This window comes from Chenopodium album, chromosome 26 (genome assembly GCF_948465745.1).
Source record: "Chenopodium album chromosome 26, dcCheAlbu1.1, whole genome shotgun sequence".
NCBI classification, from domain to species: Eukaryota; Viridiplantae; Streptophyta; class Magnoliopsida; order Caryophyllales; family Amaranthaceae; genus Chenopodium; species Chenopodium album.
The window spans coordinates 36,789,264-36,811,830 of NC_137859.1; the positions used below are offsets into that span (position 1 = coordinate 36,789,264).

The following is a 22,567-nucleotide window of genomic DNA, read 5'->3' on the forward strand; positions in this document are numbered from 1 at the left end:
CTAAATGCATGGATTGGCTGTGCATTGAACCACAAATTGGAAAAGTTACAATTATGGATCAACAAATACTTTAACGAGCCAGAACGCCCCTTAGCACAACTCATTCTTTCGTGCAGCACACTAGTAACTCTCAAGCTTAAATCATGTTTTGATATTCATGTACCAGAGTCAGTTGTTTGTTTTCCTTTTCTCAAGTTACTTGATATTGATGTTATATTCCCTGATCACAATGGTGTTGTAAACCGACTCTTGTCTTGCTGCCCAGTGCTAGAAGAACTGGATCTATTTGGCTACCTGGATTCCCCGAAAGTGCTAAAAAAAAATGTTTCTAGTTCTACCTTAAGAAAATTGAGCTTTGGGCTGCAAGATGAGGGAAGTTCATGGGAAAATGACTTTACTATTACTATCGATACACCCAATCTTGAACGCCTCTCCATAGAAGATGACTCAATATCTCGGCTTGTGCTGAAGAATTTAGTACGCGTCTATACTGCTGAAGTCAATTATTGTGTCTTTAGTCTGGAACTTTTAGCTCCTGAACATATTAACCGCCTCCTTGAAATCTTAAAGGGAGTTGCTGCTGCTGAGGCCCTGATATTGAAATGGAATACTTTAGGTGTAAGTTTCTTCTCTTCGTTATATCCTCTCTTTAAACTACCTAGTGCTTAATTATTAATTCTGAACATATTTGTTGCTTTTTACAAGCAATAGAAAATGAAAATAATTGGTTTTATGATTTTTATACTGTGTTTAATTTTGTTGTATCCTTCAAATTATATTCACTTTCTATGAAGGTTCTCGGATCAACTCTCAGCTATACCTGGCCAACATTCCCAAATTTGAAAACGCTTGTAGTGCATTTAAGTGCTTTCTCGGGTTGGACCTGCTTTTCCAAAGTGCTCTATAGCGCCCCTTGCTTGGAGTTTCTTATTTTGGATATGGTGAGTGGCAGTGTCTCGAGTATGTTAACTTTAAAAACTAAATAAATAAATTACTTCATAACTTATGTTTGCTATTTCTTAACATTTACAGGAGGGGATATTTGATGGCGATGATTACCAGTGGAATCCGCCTGACATCTTTCCTAATTGTTTGTTGGAGCACCTTGAAACAATTGGAATTCTTTGTTTCCGAGGAAACAAAGATCAGTTGCAAGTAGTGGAGTACTTGCTGAATAATGCCCAAGTGTTAAAGTGTATGAGTATTGGCTTTCATTTGGATGAGTTGAATGCAGAAGTTGTGGGGAAGTTATCGACATTTAATATAGCCTCCAAGACTTGTGATGTTCAGATATATGAACGCCTCGAATTTGAAGTTGACTCACTTGACAGGATTTCCTTATGGGGAATTTGAGTTCATTGTTTGGGTTATTGTTCTTTATGTTCACTACTGAAGTGTGCTGTGTGCCAAACTTCATTTTCTATTCTTACATACTGTTTTGTCTGATCTTGTTATGGTATTGAAGAATGGAAAATTATTGTGACAAGGTTAGTTTAACGTCTAAATCTAGTTGTTACCATTTGAAGTTCTTAAGATGAGTATGAAGTAAAATTTCATGAGTATGAAGTCGAATTTCATTGACACCAAAGGACAGGCACATTTTTTTTTTTCTTCTTATTGCTGAATATTGCTACTTTCTTGTATTTAACAGAGTGAGAAACAATGATATCACAGTTCGGACTTCAGAAAAAAGGGATTCTTGATGCTCCACACAACTCCAGTTGTCTAAATATGTCGCAGAAGTTTGCAATTTGCACGTAGATATGTTGAATTCCGATTGCAGCATTCTCAGAGACAATGAAGCCAACTAGTCCCTCAATGCTAAATTTCTGATTGAGAGTTCAGATTGTTGTGTTTGCTGAATGATCTGAATTAGCTGATTGCTATGCAATGACATTAGCTAAATCTTGGCCTAAACTCAGCCCAAAGCCGGATCCGCCAAGCTGAACTCTACAAGGGCTTAGACTATGTTTAGTTTCAACCAATCTACTCGCTCGTTACCGACTGCTCTTCAAATCAGGAGAAGACGGAAGATCAATGGTTACTGCCGGGAAGAAAAGGGGGAAAAAGTAAAGCCTAGTATATTTTGTGAAATAAAAAGGAGCCTCACCACAGCCTTTGCTTTCCGTTCTGGACAAGGCAGACTTGCCGTCTCGCTTATTTCAGTATCTTGTTATTTATTACTATTCCAATTCAGAAAAGATAAGTTCAAATCATATTGTATTGTTTTCTTTGCGAATTTTTATTGCTAAATATCTTTAATTCCATGTTGAAATAAATTATAAAAATTACATCTATTATAGATAGTGCTAGCAATCTTAGCATACGGCAAAGTTTAATCAAATTAGAGCTTTATATTAGAATATTAGATCAGAAAAAATAAGGTGCACTGTTTGGAAATTGTGAGGCTTTATTCTAAACCAAGAAATCGAAAGGAAAACAGAGTTTACAAAATATAGAATCATGTATTGCTTACAAAGTGTAATTCACCCAATGGGACTCACTATGAAAATTGTAACCAACCACAACGATGATTAAGCAGTATAGTATGGAAATTTATTATACAACTTTTTTTACAAAAAGTTAAAAAAATAAAGACAAATGAATAACATTAACCAGGTTTTTCATAAGTATTCGCCTCTCTGAAGTCTGCAATGGCACTTTTTATCATCTCACCCGCGTGAGGTTGCACAAACAAGTGAGTATTATCAAGGACATGTATTATGAATTTCTGGTTTGCTGGCAATGAAGCATTCATATTGATAATAAACTGCGCCATGGGTATGTCACTAAAAGATGGAACCACAAGGAGAGATAAATAAAGGTTAGACCTTCCGAGCAATGGCAAAATCATATATTTCCATGAGTGCATTGTAACATATGATCAGAAAATCAAACATTCAAGCAGAGCATTTCAAACATATATCAAATCCAACATGCACTTAATAAAGAGGACAGGTAATGTTGAAAGCATATCCCAGAAACTATTTTGTTGGTCAACAGGCGCAGAAATTACAGCCAGTTTTGTAACTTTTAATATATTATAACACAAATTAGACTTGTAGAGGAAGCTATTTAATGGCGGGATTGTGTGCTATTTGTATCCACCAGAATGAAATCGTTTTCAGGCAAACTAAAGTAAACCCAGTCGTCATATAAAAGGCAACTGAAGAGTGGGTGTCAGTCAATGAGAAAGCAATGGTTTTGTAGGCAACTGAAGAGTGGGTGTCAACGGAGTGGATTGAGCTATTGAGGTCCTAACTGGAGCAAATTGAATTTTGTAAGTTGGATACAGAATAAAGTAAGGACTTCAATTGTTCAATCCACTCCGTGTAGCAGAAGTGAATGCTACGGAGTATATGGAAGCAAAGTCAGCCAAATCCTATTCCACAAGGGCTGGTATTGATTGGTCTACAATCTATAAGATCAGTCACAAATGGCCAACTTAGTTCTGATGCAGTGATTCCAGTTTGTGGTAGCTCTGCCTCACACACAGTGTGGCGTTGGCTAGTTTTGTTTTGATCAAGGAACTGATACAGAAGGGCTTACAAAAGGTCAACAATCTTATTGAAATGGCCTAAACAGTGCAGGATAAGAATTACCTCCATTTTCATTTCAATATGGAGAAAAAAGAAAACCCTGTGAAATAGGCATATAGCATACAAGTATATCTTAGTACCGTTAGTGGTATTATTTGATCTAGCTATGGTCCTAGATAAAGTGTAGCACCCAGGGCCCATAAAATAGAGAAAGAAGAGTTAATACACGTGTACTTAAGTATGCAATGTGTTTTGTCATGCGCGTGCGCACTCACCCACAAATTACAATTCGATAACAGAAATTATGATACACAAGCAAGTCATTGTATCATACCAGGAAATGAAGAGGCCTTTGGTGGCATTCACCATGATAATATAAAAATTCCACAATCTTCACCAGCACCTGAAGTGTAGACAATTTAAAGGAGTCAAATGGGAAAGCTCTGGTCCAGCTAATAAATAATCTTAATCCAATAGCAAGAGAGACAGACAGTCAAACAACTCGAGTTTTAACAAAGCCGAAGGAGGACTCTCAAAAATTTTCATAGATACAAGAGGAAAACAGGAGGAAAGCTAATTACGGCTCTATTTTGTTCAGACAGACAGGAGCTAGGAAAAGGAGTTCAAACACACATCACAAGTTCTTCCTAGCATTACTTTCAAACACAAGTATCAAAGTATGTTAAGGGAGAGTGAACTAACAGATCAACTCCATCAAGCAGTTTATCAGCCCAGAAACACAGGCAAATCAAATTAGCTACAAACCTGTATAGCAAAAACCCTAAATAATCTGAGTATGTGTTGGCAAATAAAGGTTCCATGTGCGAGAATGGTAACCTGTGCAAAATTTTTATGGAATTAATAGCCAGCCCCAGTAGTGAAATCGATGCAGAGAAACCTATGACAAGGGGTTGGCTGAAGTTGAGAAAGGATATTGAAGGGGAGATATAGAAAAGGCAAAAGGTGATAGTCACTGAAGTTTTAAATCAGTAAGATAATTAAAGTGCTCAACAAATAAGATCTACAATAGGTGCCGTTTACTTTAAAACTACCTCTCTCAGTCAGAGAACTAGATTAAGGAATAGAACTAACACTATAACCTCTAATGAAGGCATAAGATGTGTTGCGTTGCTCCAAATTCTTTGGCAAGGAAGCATTAATAGGTCAATGGTCACCACTTAACTCCTTAGTCTACAATAGTTTCCTTTTACTAATACCTCTCGGTCAGGGAACAAGATTTAGGAATAGGACTAACACTACTTCTACGGAAGGCATAAGATGTGTTGCTCCAAATTCTTTAGCACGGAAGCATTAATAGGTCAACGATCTCCACTTAACTCCTTATTCTACTCATGAATTAACAATGTCGCATAAAACTTGTTTGTTAATCTACAAGGAGATTAGCAACAAGTTTTACATGACATTGTTAACCTACGGGTAGCCTAAGGAGTTAAGTTGAGGTCTTTGACCTTTTAATGATTCCATGCTAAATTAATTCGATAAGCAATGTGTCCTATAGCTAAACAGCTAGAAATGGCTTAACATGAATAGGCCAGACAAATGTTAGAAGCTTTACTTGTGTTTTAGATACGATCGATTTGTTACTTTACTTGCAACAAATCGATCGTATATAATCAAATGCAACTCTAAATTCAGTAATTGAGTACAGCCTAAACAGCTTACTCTCGTCTTTTTTCCCTCATTATATAATCAAATGCAACTCTAAATTCAGTAATTTTTTTTTTTCAACAATTCTCTAAATTCAGTAATTGAGTACAGCCTAAGTGAAGAAAACAAGTCAATTGAAACAAATCATCAGAATTGATCTTTAGTAAGTTAAATGTAACATAAACTAGAATGAATCAAACTAGAGAGCTACAAATATTCGACAAACATCAAATTTCCAACAGGCAATCAATTAAAATATATATGTCGTGAATTCCATCAACCAAAGCATAATAGCTCAATAATCCACCTTAGAAGAACCCTAATTTGAATTAGATTAACGATTAACACTAGATTGCGAAATTGATATTCTATGATTAAAAAAGGAAATTACCTTAGAAGCTGCTTTAATGGAAGACAAAAAGCTCAGAAACTGTTCAATGGAGAATTCAGAGAGAAAGGGAAGGGATGCAGCCAGGCACTGGCACTGGCACGGCAAGAAACTTTAGAGGAGGAAATATAAGGAGTAATTTTGTAGACCCGGGGAATTTTTAAAGATGGACAAGGACCGTGTGGCGTGTGCACCTATCAAGCCATTGTGTCTCTTATTCTCGTGCCCAAAGTTGAACAAGTCGTGCTTAGAACGAGCCAAAAAAATAAGTGATTGTGTTTTGTTGTTTAAGTCGGGTCCTATAGTAATCTTTATACACTTCGAATTTGGTAAAGTGATTGCGAAAAATGAGATGACTTGTCGTGCTTGTATCCGCTTTTGAAGATTATATGCACAACTTGTGGCTAACTAGTGCGCCTCTCACGTCATGTCGTGTTTGTGACATGTTATTGTCGAGTTGAGTCATTTCTTGCCGTGTCTGATCAATCCTCATGTCGACTCGGCTCGACCTATGCTCATCACTAGGGGTGAGCGTAGCAGGGTACCCTGTAAAAATATCAGTACCCGGAACTGGAACCTGTTGCAACAGGTTCCTAAAAATAGGATCCGGAACTGGAACCTGTTGTAACAGGTTCCTAAGAATTGGGAACCGGAACCGGAACCTGCAGGTTCCGGTTCCTAAACAGGGTACCCTGTCTTTCAAAGTAAGCTTAATAGTTACTTGATAAATTGTGACAAATTTATATTTTTTAAAAATGGATGTTCACAATAAAAGCTTACAACTTTAGTATAGTACTTCAAATATAACAAACCAACACTAATTGTCTAGAATATATAATACCATATAGGTTCCGGTTTCATTTACCCTATAGGGAACATGTACTAACAGGGTACCCTACAGGTTCTAGGTCCAAAATTTTATTACCCGGAACCGGAACCTGTTGCAACAGGTTCCTAATTTTATTACCCGGAACTGGAACCTGCGGTTCTGAACAGGTTCCGGTTCCACATCAAGGCACCCTGAATTTTTGCTCACCCCTACTCATCACTATGAGTATTATTATTGACCCATCTAGTTAGTCTAGGAACTAACTCGCTCGAGACTGAACTTGAGTTTTTGATTAAAGTCTTACAAGCCGAACCCAAATTACCCAAAGATTCAAATTGCTCGGCTCGGCTCAGCTCAGCTCATTAACAACCGAAGATCCCTAGATTCACCTATGTAAAATGAATGGGACCCAAATTGATTACATGTCAAAAAAGAAACACCTACGTGTCAAATTACAACAGAAAAAAGAAAGAAATACTTTTCTCTCTCCTCACTCTTTCAGTTTTCCATATCAGAGAGAGGGCGCAAGTTTGTCACTCTCACAAAAACTCAGGGTTCCTTCATTCATTCCTTTCTTCAACCTTTTTATACTTACCGTTACCTACTCAAACTCACCTTCCTTCTTTTCCTCTTTCCTCCATTTTCTCTCTCCTCATTTTTCAATTTTTTCTGGTACAACAATATCATAATTTACACCTAAATTATGATGAATCCTGAATGTTTCTCTCTCACAAACCCTAACCCTAATTTGGTTGGAATTTCATTGAAGAACAAGCTTTCTTCGTCATCAATGGCGTCCTTTTCGTTTGCTCCGCCTACGTCGTCGTTTTCTCTGCGGTTTGAATCAATTCATCGTCGTCCAAGAGCGTTGTTGGTTGCTGGTATGGCGGCATCGTCGTCGCCGAGGGGGTTAGCTGGATTCTGCTTACCGAGTCGATATCGGCAGAAGAAGAACCTTTCCGTTGTTTTTGCTGCTTCTCATGAAGAATCTGTGAGTTTATAACTTTTTAGCTTTTTATTGAGTTGTAATGTCTGGAATTTTGAGTTTTTTGTTGTTGTTACAACTTTTTAGGAATGTACTGTGTGGAGGGTTTGGATTGAACAAAATGGAGGTTTTTTGATTGAGAGAAAATTAACGTTGGATGAAAGAAATGCAATTTTTGATGAATTGGTATTACTATGAGTAATGTGATTGGGAAATGTAGGTTTCATGTCTATAGATTTTTGGATTATTGGATAGTGGAGAAATCAGGTGAATTGAACATTTGGAGGGTAATTACATTGTTATGTCTGTTGAATAATTGGGTCCATGACTCCGTGGTCCGCGCCACTTGGTTGCTTAGGGCTCGATCGTTTCCAAGGGCGTTTAACCTGCTCTTGACTTCCCCATACCCCTAGTAAAAAATAAAATGTGAATCTAATGAGTGACCTTTGGGTTTGAACTGGCTGTGTGCTGAAGGGAAAAGGTAGGCACAAGGCAGGAAGCTGATAGTAACATTGTCTAGTCCTTCTATTCTTTCTCAATGATTCCACTGAAAAGGCGATAGGAAACATTAGTAGCATCAACTAAGAATTCTGAAAAGGTGATAGGAAGCTGATAGGAAACATAAGTAGCATCAACTAAGAATTCTGAAGTAGTTTCCCGGACCTAAAGATGATAGATTTTTGCATCCACTAATTGGCGCGTGTAATCATATTTCTGTCAAATATGGCAATGTCTTCTTAGAACTGAAAAAGAAAAGATTGATGAAGTAAATGAGCAGCTAATTGAAGCCGAAATGGGTGGTTTTGAAATCGAGAATTTTCTCCTCCTGATCATCGCTGTTGTATAACTTTAAAGATGCCAAATTTAAGATGGCTTTTGTGCCAGTTTATTGCATTGAAAACACATTATATCACTCGTTATAATCAGTTTGATTGCCATAGATTAAAAAAAGTTATACACACCCGGGTGCAAGGTATGCCCAAGGGTATTTTCTGCCCATTTAATACATTTTTGCTCTTTTCAAAGATCTAAAATGATTTTTTTTTTCCTTAAAAAACAAAAAATCACCCTTGGTGTTGTACCTATCTCTATGTGCACCCGTGTGTACTTAAAAAGGTTTTGGCCATATATGATATGTTATTGAAATTTGGAAAGAATATATAGTACTTCACTTATCTAGCTATTATCTTTTCTCCTATATTTGGTGTTTGCAGTGATTTTTTAATTATTATTTTTGAAGTAGAATGTCTGTCTACATATTGTATTAAACTATTAATGCTATTACTATTTTGTGAATATTGCAACTTATGTGCAGTAATATACTATCCTCTTCTCTATGTTGCAATGTGTCCTCATTATTGTTATTTTCCTTTACATTTGAGGAATTCATCTCAATTACTTACATTTTCACTTGCTGTGCATTCAGCTTGTGATTATGTTTTCCAATTTAAGCTCTTCTTACCTTTGTTGTATTGTGGAAGCTACAATGTCACCATGTCATTATTGCCTCTCTTTTGGTAACTGTGTTGGTTGATGATGTCATGGTAGTACATAATGCACATCAGCTCGCTTCTTTTTTTAGTGTCCTTTATTTTGATATATTATTTATTTCTGCATGAACTTGATTCTTTCTATTGACTTCTGATGTTTTATAAAATGCTTCTGAACTCTGAAGTCCTCTGAAGCGGATACGCAGAAGGATGATATTAACAAAGGTGGTAAAGCATCTCAGGAAGCTTGGGAGCAAGCTTTAGCATCTTTTAAAGAGCAAGCCTTAAAGTTACAAAGTGTTTCACAAGAAGCATATGAAGTATATATGAAAAAGGCAGTTGTTACACTGAAGGACACTGCTGATAAATTGAAGATTCAAGCTGATCAAGCAAGGCAGGATTTAAGTGTAATGACAGTAGAGTTGAGTGAAGAGGGTAGACAATATCTTGCTACAGCAGCAGAGAACTCCCCAGAACCTGTGAAGGATGTAGTGGAGACCTTTGCTTCTGCTCGTGATCTAGATGATGTATCTAAAGTTCGTGATTTCTATATAGGGATACCATATGGTATGACATTTCCTGGGTGTTCAAATAAATCAGATTTCTAAAAATAGAGCAAATTTACTCTGATGAGATTATTATGTCTAGGATGTGCATGCTGTCAATCATATTTTTTGCATCAAAGTTTCTACTTTTTTAATTTGGTCTCTAGATTATACGTCTGGGATGTGCATGTTGTCAATCATATTTTATATATCAAAGTTTTTAATTTCGTCATTTGTTCTCATAATTCTGGATTGTTTGGAACTTTCATAGTCCAATGACTTTAATGCATGTTTGCTTTTCCTTGCATTAGGTTAATTATTTGATTTTGTACATTTCATTCTTTCCTTGATTGGTCTCTCATATACTTTTAAATTTGCAGGGACTATTCTGTCTGCTGGTGGCTTCCTTAACTTTATGATAACTGGAAGCCTTTCTTCCATTAGGTTTGGTGTGATCCTTGGGGGTATTCTTTTGGCATTGAGCGTATCAAGTCTAAGATCATGGAGGAAAGGGGAGTTCAGTGATATGACTTTGAAAGGACAGGCAGGTTAGTATCTGGTTGGCATGTTTTTTTATATCTATGTGACACTATGTAAAACTTTGGATTTTAACACTGGTTCAGTTTTTTTTTTTTTTTTTTTTTTTTTTTTTTTTTTTTTTTTAAGTTTTGCCTTTTTTGTAGTCTGTACCCCTACTCCAACCACGGGGAATAGATGAAAGGCAAAATAAACTGCTCATATAATCATATGTTGTGCCTATAGTTGATTTGAACAATCAAATCATCAAAACTAAGTTTGTTACTTCCTCCGTTAACTATTATTTGCAACATATACTATAAATGGATGCTAACTATTATGTGCAACAAATGTTTTCTTTCCTTTTTAGGTAATCATTTTTCTCTATCTCTCTCCTCATCACATGCACCCAACTTTTTCTCTCTCCATTTTACTCTCACAAACAAATTTTGGCTAGGAGTCCGCAAACACCCCCTTTGTTGCAAATAATAGTTAACGGAGGAAGTATATCAATATCTTGGCAGAAGGTATTAAGTTCCAATTGCCAAACTATTCACCAAACTGCAGTTGACTGCATTGACCTCTTGAGGATGCAGCAAGCAGCCGCACAGTGCACACTCTCAGTAACAGCCCACCTTGACTGTGTAGCAACTGATTTATTCCTTTATTGATTTGGTACTTGCAATCTTTAGACCTAATGTGGTCTGTGAAGGAGCCAAACATATTTATGAAGTAACTTGCTAGTTTGTAAGGCAGGCATGCAGTTTAGGTAGCTGTAGCAATTAGCAAAAAATCTAGCTCTGTACATGCTGGCAGTAAATATGAAAAAAGAATTGTAATTAACTGCTTTACTACCTCTGTTAATGCATTCTTCTAACTTCTAATGTAAGATATAAGTTTTTGCTTTGTTTGTTGACTGGTTCAATCCTGCTAATAATAAATTACGGAGTAATTTTTCATATAATCATCCTTTTCACCTCCATAATGTTTCCATTTGATTTCTGAACATGTTAATTTTTTTTTGGTTATGCAGCAATTACTAGCATTCTATTTTTAAGGGACGCACGCCTGGTATTCGAGGTAGGATTGGTGTTTTTTTTTAACCAGTTGTGCCTATCTATTGGTCCACTTGCACATTCTACATCCTTCAAGAATTGTTTCTGAAATCTGTAAACTTTGATTGCAGGGGTTGACATTTTTTGGACTTCTGAAAATGATTATCAGGTTTCTATCTTACCACCGATTATTTTGTGTTTCCTTTTTTCTGTCTGCAATATATGGTTTCATTTCTGTGCTTGCAGCTCATCTCCCCCCTCCCCCTCCCCCTCCCCCTCCCCCCCCCCCCCCCCCCCCCAAACAACAAAAACAAAAACAAAAAATGGAAGAAGATATAGTAATTATTTTGTAATGTTGCACCATACGTATAATAATCTTGTTTTGGTTGCACTTATATGCTTCCTCGAAGCTGAACATCACTTGCAATAGCTGATAGGTCACGTAATATCTCATCTTATACTCTTTCCTACAAAATATTGTCCCTTAATATATCAAAATCACTAATTATACGGAGTAATCCATATAATCGATTTGCTATTTGCAGTGTGGTCTGACAAATTTGTGAAGTTTATTTCAGTGCCCATCATTATTTAATTAATTTGTACACCTATGTGTCTCTTTTCTGCATGAATTAGTTCTTATGTTAATTTCAGGATATACAAGTAAATAGTTGTATTTTTAGCCTGTAGTGCCATTGCATTTTGCTCTATATTAATTTTGATGTGTATTCTTGTCCATGTTTGAATACTGATATGTTTATTTATGGGCTGAGTGAGTGCTTTCACTGCTCTATTTTCATTATTGATTCTGATTTTGGATGCATCTTTGTACAGTGGGGCAGTTGCAGCTTTCTTCATATATAGGATTACTTATGACAAGAGGCAACCAAATGTTGATGGGGAGGCAACCAGTCAAGCATAGATTAGAAGAACCTACTGTTTTTATCGTCAAACAACCACCAGATGAAACCACGCTAGCACAGAGAGTTTAATTGAGGATGCTCAGTTGTGTGCAAGATCTTGAAGTTTCAATCAACTATAGAAGCAAGTCCATAATTTTAAAAAATTTGTTGTATTTAACCCTTCCTGTGTCTCGATTTAAATTTTTTCAGAACGCAGGTCTCTTAGCATGTAATAATAAGCAGGTGTGCTGGCCTTTGCTGGCACATGAAGTTGCTTGCTGTTGCCTAACCTTTAATCTATGCACAGCATCAGCAGTTTATAAAGCAAGGTTCTAGTAACCCTAGCCTTCATTATTAATTGTGAATGTGGGAGAGGATTTCGATACCTGCATAGTGTGCTGAAAATTTAGAGTTTTTTTGGGGATTGTTGGCAGTCTTTTTGTTAAGGGTTCCAATTGGAATAATTGGTTGAATATGATCATTGTCAAAACAGTTGTTAATTTCTGACATAAATTGTGGTGATGTAAAAAAAGATTCTGTAATTGGACTTTTTGTGTGAAGTGAGAAAGCTCTGGGAAATTGAGTATCCCATTAGAATTTTTTGGCGATTATTACAATTAACATAAAGATTGTGTTACTTCTTCCGTGTTTGAAATGTTTTTACAAATCCAAACTAATATCTTCAAACTCTAATTATCAAAAAGTAAAATTCAAATAAGATTTCACAAGTAGAGTTTGTGAGTAGTGTTGAAAGTGTTCAAATGAAAGAAATATTTTATTTTTTGGGAGACGAGGAAAAAACTGTTAGGTTGAGCACAAACACTCCGTTAAACAATTTACGTACTTTAGTAATCATATCTATTTGATGTTTCCTTCACAGCTATTGTCTTCAGGTGGACTCGGGTCTTGTTCAACTTTGCATTCCCTCCAAAAAAAAAAAAAAAAAAAAAAAAAAAAACCGATCTTTGGCTGTGGCCTGTGGGATAATAAGATTAATTACAATCTCAGCCTAATACAGTATATGCATAAGTTAACAAATCTCTATCAAAATCACCAAACACTATATGAACATTAACTATGGCACATCCAACCCCAAAATGAAAGATTGTACTGTAATAAATGAAGACAATAGCTGTGAAGGAAACATCAAATAGATATGGCACGCATTGTAAACCAGTTCACAACTGGTAATGCTACATCCTTTGGAGGGACGTTGTTAGGCCATTATAACAAAACTTCCAACAGAAACAAGTCCACCGAATCCTCCAAATATATACACTGCATATAATCGTGTCCAATTCAAGATAAGCAATATTTTTTTACTATAGAATACGTAATCTGCTTCTGAAAAAGGATGGAAATCAAAACTCCATCGCTTATTAACGATTCTATATATACAAGCAGAATTATTTATAGCAGGATACTTCATCAGACAGCCAGATCTACAGTAAAAGTCCAGCATACCAAAAAAAATATGCAGCCTTTTATGAACAGATACTTGGCCTAGGGGCAATCCTCTTTTTGCCCAACTCAAGATAAAAGCAATGACACATTGAGGGCAAAGATACAACAATTTTTTTGATCAAATTTCCAGTTAGCCCATCTCATTGGTGCCAACCTTTAACGTTGGCTCGAGTTCTCAGTTCTCTTCCCCAAGTATATGAGTGGTAATCTCGACTTGATTATCAAGAGGCATATACTGAGCCATGATTGCCCGTATCTCTGAATCCATGTACCTCCGGATCCTGTACTTGTAAAACGCAAATCCACCCAGTCCAACTGTTCCCAAAGCCAGAATAAACATCCAAGCGAAGCCCCAACCAGAACCTCCACTACCATTACCTGCATAAATAATTGGCAGAAAAAAAGAAAAGAAAAGCATTAAGAGGGCAGTACCAAAATCAAAGAGATGCTAAACAAGTCATACTAATATCTATTTATGCTAATTATGATATAAAAATTAGTTTTGCAATGAGCTGAAAAGCCAAAACTCACAACAATAACTAACTCACAAAGAATTCAGAGACGTCAAGCACTCTATAAGGCGCCACAAATGCTAAAAGTCGTTAGATAACACCTAGCTATTGTTGTGAGTAGTCAAAAAGGTTATCTATCTGATCTAGCTCGTTTGTTAGCTAACGCCTAATAAATTGACAAACCCATCCTTAAAATAAGTGAAGATTGTTGCAGGGTGAGAGGAGAGACAAGAAATTTTTTGATAATTTAATTAGTTGTCGATTAATTAACAGGTTAGTTATCTAGCCTTACTGTTATAATACTCCATAAATCACAATTGTTCAGGGGAATCATTGAGGATTAATTGATTAAATAAAGATCCCATACACACCTTCTTTATTTATTATTTGAGTATGCATCCACAAGGTATTCTTCATCTCTCCTCGACATTCCAAGTAAAGAAGAATAATAATATATGTCAAGTTCAAAGTTCTACTAGAGTTAGAAAATAGGCCTATCATTTTGGCGCAATATAAAACAGACAAGACCTGATATATACATAATTACATACGGAGAGAGTGCATCTTCAGCAATCAAAACATAGTTAATCGTCTAACAATTTCTGTGAAATAAAAGTTGATAACATCATAGCACACTCCACCATGTTATGCAAATGAAGCTAAAGTCAGTTATAACATTTTGAATACAAGTGAAGAGGCTGGAGAGTAGTTAATGTGAACTGTACTGGACAGTAGACTATGAGGCTGTCAATGTAATCTTGTCCGAAAAAAATAATAAAGAACAAAATTTTGATGCAATTTAACATCACCTATAACTTTGATGCAATTTAACATGCCTATGATTTTGATGCAATTTAACATTACCTATTACTTCATTCCAAGATAATTCATATTCTACTTTTAAAATGCCTGGCATCAATAGCAAGCTTTCTAATATATTCACTTGTATGGTGTACTCGGAGATGAGACTTTATTTTCAACGGATTGACTATAGCTTTACATGCTAATGCTTCTGTGTTACAAAACCCTTAAGGACTAGGGGAGAGAGAAAAGGGAGGATAAAACACCTAAAGACCACAGAGTTCACATGTGACTCACCTATGCATGTATCATGTTCATGCATGTACAGCAAACCATTACTGCAGCTGCATTCATAGCTTCCCCAAGTGTTCTTACATTTGCATTCTGGACATTGGCAGGCTACTTTTTCCTTGCACTCGTCAACATCTGGAGGAAAAACAATACAGAAGATTCAGAAAAGATTCACTTCAAATGAAGTCATAGGTTTCACTATTCTTTGGTTGCTGAAAGTATGGAAACAAATAAATTACACATTGAACTGTTACAACAACAACAACAACAACAAAGCCTTAGTCCCAAAATGATTTGGGGACGGCTAACATGAATTGTTATAAGGCTACTTGTTACTTAAATCAAGACCCTTACACTTGGCTGGATGGTAAAATTTCAAAAGGGAACGGTTTAATGTTGACGTTGATTTAAACGAGTAGAGGAAAAGTTAGGAGAGACATTTTCTGTGACAGCACAGGCAGCCCACAAGGTATACATAATTTTCTTTTCTCACTACAGTATACAATAGGGCAGCATGACAATAAACCAAAAAAGTTAAATACAGCCCAACTGTCACACTAACAAATTATTGCTTGGCAGTTCATTAATGTAGGGAAGAATGGAAAATTGTCTGTAAGGATTTTCTGTTCCAATATGAAGAAAATATGACAAACTTTTCCAAAACTTCACAACTATTAGACACTTAAACAGTCAGCCTTGTAGTCACCCCAAACTCATACAAAGAAAATCGCATCAAGTTCATTTAGCATTAAGGACAATTTGATCAAGCAAAAAAAAAAAAAACAATCAGAAAACAAGTACCTTCACAGTGAATGCCATCTCCCTTGAACCCAGGAGGACATTTACATCCATGTGTGTGTTCATCCTGGACATGCAAACAATGAATATTTGAATTAGAAAGATAGCGTAGAAATAAATCTCATTATTAGCAAGTCCTTCTGTGCTTAATCATGTGCATATAGTACACTAATTCCTGCAATAACCAGAGAGTCGGAAGAGCTTACCACACAAGCAGAATATGTCCTGCCACCACGAGTATCTTTCCAACATCCTCCATTATTGATTTGACAGTGTAAATGTCCAGATGCTGAAAAACAAAAGGTGTTCATAACAGATATGAGTTCTACATTACACTGTTAACTGAAAAGCAACAGCCAGGAGCAGAATCTAGCAGCTGAGGAGGGCAAGCACATCTTAAACTTTCCCCCTATCAACATGCTCTCTCACTCTATTTTATTCACATATGGGTTTGGCAATTGACATGAAGATTAACAGTAGCAATAAATAAAATAGATTGAAAATGGATAGAAAAAGAAAGTGACAGAAAAAAAAAAAAAAAAAAAAAAAAAAAAAAAAAAAAAAAGTGTTTAGATCTGTAGAGAAGAAACATTGATGTGATTGTTAACTAAGGGTTGGTAAATATGGTAATGGTAATTACCCAAATGCCCATACAACAATTACCCAAACACTATGTTTGGCTAGCCATAGAGGAAGGAAAAGAAAGGGAGAGAATGACTGAAAGAGAGAGAAAAGAAAGGAAGGTAAGAGGAGGGAATATGTGAGCTTTCATTTTCTTTCCAAATCTTTCCAACATTGGAAGGATCTAGTTTATTGCAGGCTTGCACTCAAGTCATATGCTACTCTTCCCTCTCTTTTCCTCCAACTCACCCTATCCACATGTACCCACCCAAAAATAACTCATCATCTTTCTTTCTCTCTAATCAGCCATCTCTCTTTCAAACATCTCACAATTTATCTCTCTCTCAAAATCTCAAAAAATTTCACTCAATAATCAACTGACAATAATTTAGGGGTTCATCAACCCTAAGTTTTCGTGTCAACTCATTTTTAAGACAACCATGGTCAACTCAAAATCAACCTATTAGATAGCCAAAATAACATTTAATGGTTCATTAATGTCACATTATACTCTGCAAATAGTAATAGAGAGGTACCACAGAGATTTCAGCTACCAAAAAAGGGCAAGCATTGAGATTTTCCCAGAACTTCATGTAAATTGTTTGTGTGAAATCAATCCAGAATCTCCCTTAGAATGGATCTACCACCAATTATAGTAATTTATAAACGTCTAAAATATATATCAATGAATAATTACCTTCACAATGAACATAACCATCACCAACAAACTTGACCCCTTGCACCGTAGGACATTCACAGACTCTACCGCGAAAAGTATCCTGAGAAATTAAGATGTATAAGAAAAAAAATCCATAATGAATACCCTGAGGATTAATCCTTCTCTTAAAGATGTTATGCTTACCCTGCAAGCCGTAAGATTGGAAGCCTTGTCCTGCCAGCATCCACCATTGTTCTCTAGGCATTGATTGGTTTCAACATCTGTTAACAGGTAATCCAAAACCATCATTAAGCAAGACCTTTACAGGTAGCTTCAAGGTAATTGTCTTTTCCCTAAAAGGCTAAACCACAAACATCCCCCTGCCCTGGGAAAAAAATTTCTGGAACATAGTGTTTTATCAATTCAACAATTTTTAATTCATAATATAATCATTTGCATTAAAAAAAAAAAAAAAAAAAAAAAAAAAAAAAAAAAAAGGGAAAAAAAAAAAAGGTATCCGGTGTCTTTTATACGTAATACTAATGCTGACCTGGGGTTAGACATAGTGAAGGTTCGGTGGTCTCTTCAAAACCAGCACATATAGCCTTGAGAACAGCATTCTTCACCAATTTACCTGAAAAATTTCGAAGAGTTGAAACATTCATATAATTTAGGTAATTAGAGCCAGAAATTAGATCAAATGTCAAAATATCATCTTCAAACCTCTGTACTGTCTGTTGTTTACTACAAGAGTTGGCAATATTGTCACATCTCCCCGAGCACCATGACCAATCTGAAACAAATATAATGGAGGGATCAGCTCAGAACCAGGATATAAACCACACTTCAATTGGGGGGGGAGGAAATCTATGTGTAAATACCTGTGCCTCCTGTTCTGACTTAAGGACAGGATTTTCCACATCAGCTTCCGGATCTCCAATACATTCGTCTACTTTCTTGACGTCAACACCTATACAGCATATAGAAGATAAATTAACAATAAAACTTTCCAGGAGAAAGAAAAAGGAAAAGGGGGGAGAGAGGGGGAGGAAATCACGTCAATATTAACAGTAAGAATAAAGGATGGTAGACAAGTAAATGAAGTCAGGAACAATACAATTAAATCATCAAATAATGGCAATTCTGAATTTCAGAAATATCATCAGTTACAGGTTATCTCAATCACCAGCTTGAAAGGAACAGCAGCATAATCATATTGCATGTAGCTTGTAAAAGTGGAGTAAAGGACAAAGCAAGGCATGGAAATCGGCCAACCACAAATCTAGTGACAAAGAAAATTCTCATTTGAATGCAGCAAATTGTAATATGACCTTAATACGTTAATACAGAATAGTACATTGGATCATGTGGTACACTAGCTCACAAAAAAAATCAACTCTTTCCTAACCCAATGCTCAATTAAACTGCATTTATATGCAAGAACGATGACAGAGCTCTGCAGATATTGTTTAAAAGTAAACAATATAATCTCATTTGTACAGCCCTCTTATACTTGGGAAATTTGGATATGATCATATTCTGAAAAGCATTTTAGGTTAACAACATTATGTTGTCAAGTTTTTGAACTATGTAAGGTCGTAAGGATCATGACCCAAATTAACCTAACCTCCTTTTCCCCTTAACTAAAATCAAAGAATAATAGAATTCTAAAAAACACAATGTAATAAGGTAGAATGGGAAGTGTCAATGAATAAGTTAATAAGTATGGTATGTCGTATGTGGACATAAAATAAGGACATCCATCCTGGAAAAGGAAGCAAGAGAATTGTATTGGAACAGAAAGGGTACTGATTTATATTAACAACTAGAGGATTTGAGTAAACTAATTAGTTAGTATAACATAACATCTCAAAAATTTGAATATTTATGAGGTTTTAACAAACTGAAAAAGACTAGTAAGATACCAGGATTGACCCTCTATAACTTACCAAGAGATTTGATTACTTGATCTGCACACTCTTTTGTGTATTTCTTTTGTTTCATAGGGCAACGGATTGCAAAATCAGAAACATAGTCCCACCAAAGCCATGGCTTTCCATTTTCCTTAGCTACCTTAAACAAGCAAGCTTGGCGCAGGTTCTGAAGTACAACATCCTTACCATCATAACCTACTGTGAAATCTTGCTCAGGGTCTGGAGCACAATACCGCCCATGATTGATGCACTGCGATGTGCATTGCTTGCTCAAGATAAAAGCTTCAGGGCAATACCATGTAATATAGCGAGGTGTAAATTGAGTATAACCAGCTTTTTCAAGTATCTGAGCAGCGCCTTTGAAATTCTTTACAAAATCAATCTGAGCATCACACTTTTGCCCACATTCATCATTACTATTAGTCCAAAATTCATATTCAACTCGATCATCAGGATGTGGGACTGTCTCCCTCCAGTCAAGGTTGATTTTTACAATCTCGCCTTTTGATAAAGACTTCTTCAGCTTATCTCCAAAAGTCTTGCTAATGAGGGCTGAAGGAATGGTGATATTCCTAACATAATCTTCCTCGGATGTGCCTTCTTCAGGGGTGTCCATAGTAATCAAAGGCTCAATTCTATCATCAGCGACAAGTACTGCTGCAGCACCAGCATTCTGTGCATGCCATGACTTCAAGGTGAAAAAACATTCTGGAAAGACCACGAAACTTGACAGTTAAAAAATAACTCAATAAACAGTCACGAAGCGAACAAAACAAGCTAAGAAAAGGATAATCTTGATACTATTATCGTATATTACATCAGAATGCCGAAGTTGCACATAAAGCTCCACATTCATCATACACTCGATGAAGTTTTAGAAGTAGCTAAAGCTACATTCTTAGTTCAATCAAACCACATACGGAGTATAAACATGAAGTAACCGCCTTCAAAGACAATTAACAGGCATCAATATTTGAAAACAACCCATCTTACGGAACGAGTAAAAGATGCCTTCAGCATTTCCCCCTCCTTCCCCGCCGAAATAATATAGGATTAAGGACAAAGGCTAGGTCTGTCCAAGTCATAGTTTCATCCAACATGCATAAAGAATAAAAGAAATAACCAAGAAAGACCAAATTCAGCATCATCTATTATCTATCCTAGATACTGTCATATTCATAAACATTAATAAATCAAATTTAATAACACTAGATTAGTTTATTAATACAAATAGGATTAGGGAATATTTAAAGACCACAGTTGAAAATAAACTGATTTAGCATCCAAACAAACATACAAATCACATTTATAACACAAAATATAATCAAACATCACATGCAAATCAAAATTCTCAAATAAATCATAACCACCAAACCAAGATACAATTTTTTCAAAAATAATTAAAATGAAATGGAGAAATCACTAATCATAATTAACAGAAAGATGACAAAATTACCCCCACGTTCAACAAGGAGAAAAACAGGCAATCCACCAGGCTTAGGTTTGAAGGTAATTTCATCATCAGAAAATGGCTTACAACCCTTTTGGTTAGATTTTGGAAAAACCACAATTCCACCCATTGCACCTCCATATTGTGGGACACCAAAATTCCCAATTGCACATTCATAAATACCCTTCAAATTACTTGGAGATGTCACTTTTAAACTGTTTTTCTCCACCACAAATCTCCCTAAACATGAATTAATCATGATTAGTAAGCTAATTATCACCAAATGCTCTGTATTCTTCATCTTTGTTCCCATAAATTTTCTTCCTTTTTTTGAGGATCTGGTTGAAAATTTGAATACCCAGATCAAAACATAGAGAATTTAGTAGTGTTTGAGGAAAACCCAGATATTAATTTGAAGATTTAAAGTGTAATCTAAGAATTTTAATCTAGTTTATAGGATCATTAAAGGTAACATTTTTTCGTAGGGAATTCTGTAATTTGTTTCCAGAATTGGATTTTGATGAAAATTGTTGCGTAAAAAAAGGGATAATTGTATTGATTTTGAAGGTTTAGAGGAAAAAAGAAGGAAAAAAAAAAAAGAAAAAGAAAAGCAAGAGTAGTTTTTGTTTGTAGGTGTTAAGAAACTAGATGATGATGAAGTTAATCAAAATCCACTTCGAAAAAAAAGGAAAAGAAAAAGAAAAAGGAAAACAAAGTCTGATGTGGAATTTCTTTTCAATTTTGGTTCTTTTATTTTAGCCATTTATTTCCTGGAGTGTAGGAAACGGTTGCTCGGTTGATCCTACAAACTAGAGTAACTTGAAAGTTATCAAAAATTAGTACACTTGTATTAGTGTATTACTCAACTTTAGGCCCTTTGTCTATGTTTAACTTTATCGGAGGGACCTTTCATCAGGGCTACCTTTGCCTATGTTTGATTCGACATAATCGGAGGGACCTTTTATCGGGGCTAATCGAGGTTTGACCCTTATAGATTTTTTGTTTTCATAAAAGGTTGTTAAATATGCAATAATTAGTTTTGAGCAAGTAATCAAAGATATAAATCCTTGCCCCATTTCATATTTCTAACCAAGATCCACCACTCTTATTTAAACAGATAATTAAGTGCTTACTTTAAAAAATATCATACCGAGTACTATAAAAGATTATCAAATCAAATCTAGCCGGATCAAATCATAAAAATTTAAATAAATCACATTATCAAAGTTTTGATCAATTAGATGGACTAAACATGGATTAGATAAATACTTTGATAATTATCAAGAATATGTATATGATGTTTGAGTTTGAAAAATACTACATATCATGTAATATTTCCACCCAAATATGTCTAGACTTGATAATCACTGCATAATAATAAAAGTTATTAATTAGTAGCAATAAAAACCAAATATGAATGAGACTTAAGGCATGTTCACATTTACTGAAATGAGCTAAACTGAATTGATTGGAGCTGAAATGAATATTTTATCAGAGAAGGAAATTAGGAGCTGAACTGAACTGATTGGAACTGAACTGATTGGAACTGAACTAATAAAACTGATTGGAGCTGAATTGAACTGAACTAAAATTAAGCTGAAGTGAGCAGACCCTTAATTGATCTGATTTAAACTTATGTAACTTTCCATGTGATACAAAAAGATTGGACCTTAGCTAACTTGAAGAGTAGAAGTAAATAGCAAGAGGTGTTCGTTTATAGTATTTGTTATTTTATCAATAAATGAAATGCATCGATTAATGAAATGCCTTAATCAAAGTTTGATTACACAGCTATAAATAGATACATTGTAGACTTGTAGTATTGTACCATTTGTGCCAAAAGGTGAAAAGGCATGCAAAATTGGAAAGGAAGGACTTGAATTATACTTCAAAATTCGTTAAATTAGACAATGGAAACAACAAAAATTGAAAGCCTAATCAAATTAGGTCTAAGAAGATGCGTTTTTCACCACATTTTACTTCACCCTTAAAATAGACTACGTAGCCAACATATGCCTCAAAAATTTGCAATAAAGTAACAAAGTATTGATTTTTTTTTTTTTGATGAAAAGTATTGATTATCTTAATTACGAACTTTTACAAAAATAAAAGTAATATTAA

The 22,567-nt window shown here is 35.4% G+C and overlaps 3 protein-coding genes across 3 annotated transcripts in view; 2 read left to right on the forward strand and 1 right to left on the reverse strand.

Annotated features, from left to right (window-relative positions):
- Positions 1-2,239, forward strand: part of LOC145617162 (F-box/FBD/LRR-repeat protein At2g26030-like) — a 2,578-nt gene extending 339 nt beyond the window's left edge. The window contains exons 2-4 of the mRNA XM_081671844.1: positions 1-618; positions 795-941; positions 1,033-2,239. The exon at positions 1-618 is cut by the window's left edge and continues 58 nt beyond it. Of these exons, the coding sequence (XP_081527970.1) occupies positions 1-618; positions 795-941; positions 1,033-1,353 (1,086 nt within the window). The 3' untranslated portion in view covers positions 1,354-2,239. The remainder of the gene's footprint in view (positions 619-794; positions 942-1,032) is intronic.
- Positions 2,240-7,097: 4,858 nt separating this feature from the next.
- Positions 7,098-12,268, forward strand: LOC145617842 (protein FATTY ACID EXPORT 3, chloroplastic-like). The gene is made up of 6 exons (XM_081672595.1): positions 7,098-7,415; positions 9,085-9,466; positions 9,825-9,992; positions 10,994-11,040; positions 11,147-11,184; positions 11,850-12,268. Exons 1-6 carry the CDS (start codon positions 7,128-7,130, stop codon positions 11,935-11,937), a joined length of 1,011 nt encoding a protein of 336 aa, XP_081528721.1. The 5' UTR covers positions 7,098-7,127; the 3' UTR covers positions 11,938-12,268.
- Positions 12,269-13,178: 910 nt separating this feature from the next.
- LOC145616233 (vacuolar-sorting receptor 1-like) lies at positions 13,179-21,099 on the reverse strand. Its single transcript, XM_081670927.1, has 11 exons — positions 20,453-21,099; positions 19,012-19,704; positions 17,944-18,032; positions 17,786-17,855; positions 17,613-17,696; positions 17,267-17,343; positions 17,102-17,183; positions 15,990-16,072; positions 15,787-15,850; positions 14,992-15,120; positions 13,179-13,759 (listed from the first exon to the last, which is right to left on the reverse strand). Exons 1-11 carry the CDS (start codon positions 20,757-20,759, stop codon positions 13,557-13,559), a joined length of 1,881 nt encoding a protein of 626 aa, XP_081527053.1. The 5' UTR covers positions 20,760-21,099; the 3' UTR covers positions 13,179-13,556.
- Between the last annotated feature and the right edge of the window lie 1,468 nt (positions 21,100-22,567).

Excerpts from the sequence above, each read along its gene's own strand:
- LOC145617842 (XM_081672595.1), top strand. The coding sequence starts at position 7,128 with ATGATGAATCCTGAATGTTTCTCTCTCACAAACCCTAACCCTAATTTG. Across the intron at positions 9,467-9,824 it reads CTATATAGGGATACCATATG|GGACTATTCTGTCTGCTGGT; the intron begins GTATGACATTTC and ends TTAAATTTGCAG. Across the intron at positions 11,185-11,849 it reads CTTCTGAAAATGATTATCAG|TGGGGCAGTTGCAGCTTTCT; the intron begins GTTTCTATCTTA and ends ATCTTTGTACAG.
- LOC145616233 (XM_081670927.1), bottom strand. The coding sequence starts at position 20,759 with ATGGGAACAAAGATGAAGAATACAGAGCATTTGGTGATAATTAGCTTA. Across the intron at positions 18,033-19,011 it reads TCAAGTAATCAAATCTCTTG|GTGTTGACGTCAAGAAAGTA; the intron begins GTAAGTTATAGA and ends TATGCTGTATAG. Across the intron at positions 15,851-15,989 it reads GGACATATTCTGCTTGTGTG|GATGAACACACACATGGATG; the intron begins GTAAGCTCTTCC and ends TTGCATGTCCAG.